Source organism: Fragaria vesca, linkage group LG2 (assembly GCF_000184155.1).
Source record: "Fragaria vesca subsp. vesca linkage group LG2, FraVesHawaii_1.0, whole genome shotgun sequence".
Classification (NCBI taxonomy): Eukaryota; Viridiplantae; Streptophyta; class Magnoliopsida; order Rosales; family Rosaceae; genus Fragaria; species Fragaria vesca.
The window spans coordinates 9,840,591-9,846,934 of record NC_020492.1 but is presented as its reverse complement, the minus strand read 5'-3'; the positions used below and the strand labels follow the sequence as shown (position 1 = coordinate 9,846,934).

Here is a 6,344-nt window from a genome sequence, read left to right as displayed (position 1 = left end):
TCTCTTCTTCTTTCTTTTCTTTTCTTTCTCCCTTGTCTTTTCTTCTCCCTCTTGTTTGGCCCCTCCTTTCTCTCTTCTGTTCTTTTTCTCTTTCTCTCTGTTCCGTTCCTTTTTTTTCTCTTGTTTGGCTGCCCCCTTGTATAAATAGGTTAGTTAACCTATATCTCACGTCCATCACCAATCCAACTAGGATTAGGGATCCTAATTAAGCCCAATTATCTCCTTTTCTTTGTTTGACTTCAAAACACCTAAAAACAAATAAAGTTAATTAAAAATAGGAAAACATCACAAAATAAATAAGTAATAAGAATAATTAGCATGATAAAAGTCGCACAAATATGCGACTATCACTAAGAAGTGTAAACTCTTGAATAATAGGTTCTGTGGTGAAACTAAGTCGTTGTTTACGGAACTCTTGAACCTTGTAGCCGTAAGTGTGCCCCCAAATTTAGCTGGCAATCTTGTTATGATGAAGTAAAAGAACAGTCTTGGTAAACTCACATCTTTAAGTTACAGTGATGTTGATTTACATGTGTTAATTTGAGTTTGCAGGGAAAATGAAGGCATCTTTGAGTATGGTAATTATAGGAAGGAAACTGATGATTTACGTTTTGTAGTTGAACACTTCTCAGGGACAAGCTGTGTAGCAAGTGTAATTTTGGGGCACAGCAAAGGTGCGTTGGTTGGTTTCCATTATCTATATGTAAAATCTTTCAATTAGGAATAGAGGAAAGCACTAATAGAAAGTTCGGAATAAGACTCATTTATTGTCTGGATAATACGTTAACTTGAGGTCTATATGGTCTTAGCAGCTTGTCAGTTGTCACCAAAGTTATTGTTGATAGATCAATTGCTGTTGATATTGGGTATGACCACCATATAAAAAAACACAGTATTTCTGTAGCATGTGATAAGAAATGTGCTATGAAATGTTACAGGAGGTGATGTAGTGCTTCTGTATGCTTCCAAGTATCATGACATCCTACTGTTGTCAATGTTTCTGGACGTTATGATCTGAAGAAAGGCATTGCAGAACGCTTGGGGAAAGACTTTATGGAAATGATCAAGGAAGGCTTCCTTGATATCAAGAATAACACTGGTAACTTCTAATTCTTCATGCCTTGTGTTTCCAGACGTTCACATCTAAGACTAGAGATAGCCGGAATGGATAAGTATATTGATATAAACCTTTCAGTTACTGTGGTTTGTCTTCAGTTAGTTTGTGGACACTAAAATCATCCACAATGCTAAGCATGTCTAAGGTCCGAGATTATTGCCTAAGAATCCATATGTTTCTTGAGCATATCACTGTGATCACTTGTCAACGAATGATGATGAGCCAGCTTACCTTTTATCCCTTCGTATTCATATGACAGTGATCACTTTAGCAATACTATTGATTATTAGATTTAAGAATTGCAAGTCAAAATTTGTACCATAATAGACAAAACTATCATCCACATACATACATACACACAAAAAAGAGCAATGTGTATGATGGCATTCATTAATTGGATCCTGTGCTTGTGGGGAGGTGTTGCTTTTCGTGTGACTGAAGAAAGTTTGATGGATCGCCTTAGTACTGATATGCATGAAGCATGCCTTCAGATTGGCAATGGATGCCACTATGCCAGTAAGAAATTTGTAATCAAACCTGTCTTCTTTCATTGCTTTGTCTTCCTGAGTTTCTGCATGATCTAGTTTATTGTACATACAGGGTGTTGACGGTCCATGGATCTGATGATGAGGTCATCCCTGTGGATGATGCAGTGGAGTTTTCCAAGATGATACCTAACCACAAATTGTCAGCTGTGTTACTGATCATTAGTGTCAAGGTTCTGTTTCAAGAGTTTTGTATGAGAAGGATTATGATTTTGCATTTGTTCTTAATCTCTTGCATCGATTGACTTGTATTGAATTGCTGCTTTATGCACTTGTTACCAGGGGTCTTGGCCTCTTTTGTGCTGCTTAGATTTTTTGGGCTTATACTACACTGTTCATCCTTCAATAGCAATGACCCACGCATAGCTGGCTGCCAGAACTGTTGTTATGGATGGGGAATATTGGATTGTTTCCCTGCGTCTATGGAGGCATGCTTTGCCCTGGTTATTGTATTGTTGTCATCTTTGCAATTCTTGGCATAGCTTATGGTTTCCTGGCTACTATGGCTATTCAGAGAATCTGGCAGAGACATTACCATATCCTGACCAAGAGGGAACTCACGAAGGTTAGTTGCCCACAGCGATTAGCTTTCCATGATCTTAGAAGAAATTTTATAATCTGAAAACTACTTTGGATAATGTATCATTCCGGAAACTAAGAGTTCTTATAATTTCTGCATTTTGCAGGAGTACATAGTGGGGGATCTTCATGGTTTTTATACCCCACCAAAGTTGGATCCCAACATGAAAAGCATCTGAAAATGCTCAGACCATCTCCCATCATAAGCTAAAAAGCTAAATTTAGTCTATATTAACTTCTATCATAAGCTAAATTACATTTTTCAAGATAAAAAATTTGGCTTGAGCTATTTGGTAAGCCAAATTTGGCTTATGAAGTTTGTAAGCTAAAATTAAATGTTATTTTATTCAACTTTACATTTCTCCTTTTAATTTACACTATCATCAAAATTAAAAATTCGTTACTCACAACCATCACGAAGATCTCAACGAGATCTTTCATATGAGCTCCATATCGAATATATTTATATAATATTTTTTTTATGAGTAATTATTGATTTAAACAAATATATGAGAAAAGAAAAATAAATGGCTTTACCTTTGGATTTAGCTTATGGTGAGAGTGTTTTTTAAAGCCAAAAAGCTATAAATTTGGCTTAGGATTTAGCTTACGGTGGGAGACTCTGGTAAGCTAAAAAAAGATTTCATAGAATATTATTGTTTTATAGGTTAAATTTAGCTAAGAATTTAGCCTACCATGAGAGATGCTCTCGAGACATTTCAAATTGCCTGTGCTTAATCACTTTAATGTATCAGAATTTGACATCCGTGACGTATACTTATATGCTCGGTAACAGTAACATTGAGCAGAGAAGGGAGAGGATAGTTTCATACTTTTATATGATGTAGATTCTGGCTGTGAATGACATGTTTGTTTTGATTTATAGTACCATGTTCCGAGACAAGTTATTCCGCATGCTACATCCCTTTTTGAATCCTCGTCTTCAGGGAATGATGGTGATAGTGATGGTGATCAAGAATGAACTCGTTGCTCAGAGTGATAGCCAACACCAAACACATTCTTCCATCTTTGTCCAATCTCTGGCAGCCAATCCAAGTCAAAGCTGGCCATCTTTGGCAGCCGTCAGCCGATCTCAGTCAAGCTGGCCATCTACCGCAAAATCCACACATCTCCGATGAAGTCCGTTGACATTCCTCCGTACATCTCAAGTTTTACTTTCTATTCCCAAAACATCATCATGCTTCTATAATACAATTTAATCTAAATGCCTCAGTGCAGTGAGTAATCAACCACCTACTAATAAATCTTTGTTTCTCTTGCCACTATTGTTATCCGGGATTTTCCAGTCTGCAACAAGACATCTAGTGCACCATTGTCTTATAAAAAGTCAGATTTATTGTCTATATAGGAACAGTAACCCTTTATATGAGACTGTGATTTATATATATATACACAGCTGATCAGGTGCGGACGTCGGCATCAAAATTTCCATCTTTTGCACCACTTCCCGATCGAATTTCCTCAAACTTCCTTCTAGACATATCTAGATCATCTTGTGTAGATTATTTTTGCCAAATTTCAGCCAATTTGGTGATCGTTATGGCCCTCAAACTTGCGTTTTTCTGTTATATACCTGAACCGGACAGAATACAGGCCGTCGATTTGTTTTTCGATTTTGAGGGCCTTAACGATCACCAAATTGGCTGAAATTTTGTAAAGATGATCTACATAAGATGATCTAGATATGTCTAGAAGGAAGTTTAAGGAAATTCGATCGGAAAGTGATGCAAAAATGGAAATCCGCACCTAAGGTTTCGGTGCGGACGTCCGCAGCCGAGAAGGCATGTATATATATATATATATGCCTGGTTAAAGTAAGGGTTAAATCAAGTATGTGTGATTTGTGAAGACATTGATTGTATAATGGCATAGGAAAATGACAACTTGATAGTTTCATCACAGAATCAAAGCTAGTTTAACCAACACCAGAATTACTTGAGTATGAATAAGTTAGGTTGATTACGCCTTGGTATTTCCTATTGTTGCTAGGAGAATAATTTTTTGTGGTGAAACAGGACTGAAGCATTGAATGGAGTAACACTTCGAATAAATCAGCTCAAGCCACAGAGAGAGGAAGCAATGGAGCAGTTGGAAGTCCAAATTGTTAATTCCCTTCGGAATGGTGAATCAGAAGAGGAATGTGCTCTTGTCCAGGTATAAATTAATTGAATTTTAATTTAAACATTATCTCATGTTTCAGCTTCTTAACATCTAATAGTAGAAAATTAACTATTTTTTTGTTTGTAGGCCGGGTATTTAATTAAAGAAAAGCGGGATGATGAGGCATATGACATAATAAGGGGCTATTGTCAAACCATACGAGAAAAATTTTATAAAATTGAAAGGCAAAGGTACATAATAATATTCATATATGTAATATAATATATTTGTTAAATTCGCCTTCATAACTTAATAAATATAGTCAATCAAAAAAAAATATATATAGACATTATATCTAAATATATTTAATTTTTTTTATTAGGATATGTCCCGTTGAACTTAGACGGGAATTTGAAGCTTTGTGCTTTGCTGCCACAAGATGTTCGGATATACCAGAGCTTAAACGTTTGAAGAAAACTTTTGAGAAATATTTTGGAAGAGAATTTGTGACTTCAAGTAAGAAACTTGAATCGCTCCGTGAAGAGGTAAACAAAATTAATGTTGAGTATTTTCGTTGAATAATAATATTTTCAAAGTTTTTATTGATAGTTCATGTGTTTCTTATAGATATTGTTGGAGAAGCTATCCCTAGAACCTCCCAGCCTTGAAGACAAGTTGGAAAAATTAAGTGCAATAGCAAGTACTAACAACATTACCTGGAGATACTCTAGAAGACTTTGAAGATTGATGTCAGAGGTATGTACATTGTCAATAGTCAAAATTACCAAGTAGTGAAGTAATATTTTATAAAAATAGTTTGTATGTAGAATTCAAATAATGTGTATTTCCTAAAGTTTTGTTTCTTGGTGGATGCATGCTTAATTTTCTCGTTGTTTATTATTGGTCTGGACCTTAATGTTTTCACGAGACGCTGCTTGACATATGTTTGCATCTTTCCTGGGCATTGCAGGAAGCTGCAATTAGAAACCAAAGGAACAGAGCTGTTATGAATGAGTGACAACGTACAACCTGGCATAGCTACTGGAACACTTCAGCGGTTCAAGTTTCATGAGTTGATCTGTTTATCAGTACTTTAAATCTTTAATTTGTTAAGACAATGTCGTTATATATTATAGGACTTGGCGTTTATATTTATTTTTTAGCAGTTGACCCTAAATAGATATCGGAAGAATCAAATCTGTTTGGTAATCTAGAAGATGTTGGTATGTCCAGGAAATTGTTTCTGGACAGTCTTTAGGCATTTTCATGCAAAACAGGTTCAGACTTGAGGTACTCGTGCTTTTAATTTGTGTTTGGGCTTGGTATCTTGGTATTATGTTGTTTCCTGGTTCACCACACCCTGCACATTTATTGACCAAACGACTGGTTCAGTCAGATTACATGATATTGAATTTTGCACTAAAATCATCATATGGGAACTGTGAAGATAGAACTGCCATTTCCCCAGCCTAGTTCCACTGCACCTGTGGTGCTGGATAGTGTTTATCTCACTCTTTAGCCCCCTGAATCTTCATCCGAACGACTTTGTATCAAGCTGCATTTACCAATTGGGATTATATAGTTCCTTTCATATTGTTCATGAAATGCCTCAAATTTTATCAAGTAGTTATTAAATCAAAACACAATAGCTAGCTGCACCAGTTGGCAGCCAATTCAGGATGTTACAAGTTACAGCCATCTAAATAATTTCAAAAAAAAAGTTACAGCCATCCAAATCACGACATTATCTACAGGGACCGGAACTAGGATTCATAAATGGGGTAGGCTAAGTTAAATAGTGTTTTCTTTATTGGGCGAAGCTAGCCTAAATTTTTTTTTTTTTTGAGGTCTCCATAAACTTGCATGAGATAAATCTCTCCATGGCATATCAAGAGAAAATTAGAGCCAAAGTTTGAGTCATAACAAGTACTAAAACACTCAGAGATGTATACAATTTTTTTTTGAATAATAAAGGATTAGGC

The 6,344-nt window shown here is 35.8% G+C and overlaps 1 protein-coding gene and 1 pseudogene across 1 annotated transcript; both read left to right on the top strand.

Annotated features, from left to right (window-relative positions):
* The window catches only part of LOC101312316, a 3,710-nt pseudogene extending 1,682 nt beyond the window's left edge, over window positions 1-2,028 (top strand).
* Window positions 2,029-4,341: 2,313 nt separating this feature from the next.
* Window positions 4,342-5,103, top strand: LOC101312024. The gene is made up of 4 exons (XM_004292334.1): window positions 4,342-4,416; window positions 4,510-4,613; window positions 4,745-4,907; window positions 4,990-5,103. The coding sequence occupies exons 1-4, from the start codon at window positions 4,342-4,344 to the stop codon at window positions 5,101-5,103; spliced, it is 456 nt and encodes a 151-aa protein (XP_004292382.1).
* The last annotated feature ends 1,241 nt before the right edge of the window (window positions 5,104-6,344 follow it).

Excerpts from the sequence above, each read along its gene's own strand:
- LOC101312024 (XM_004292334.1), top strand. The coding sequence starts at position 4,342 with ATGGAGCAGTTGGAAGTCCAAATTGTTAATTCCCTTCGGAATGGTGAA. Across the intron at positions 4,417-4,509 it reads AGGAATGTGCTCTTGTCCAG|GCCGGGTATTTAATTAAAGA; the intron begins GTATAAATTAAT and ends TTTTGTTTGTAG. Across the intron at positions 4,908-4,989 it reads TTGAATCGCTCCGTGAAGAG|ATATTGTTGGAGAAGCTATC; the intron begins GTAAACAAAATT and ends TGTTTCTTATAG.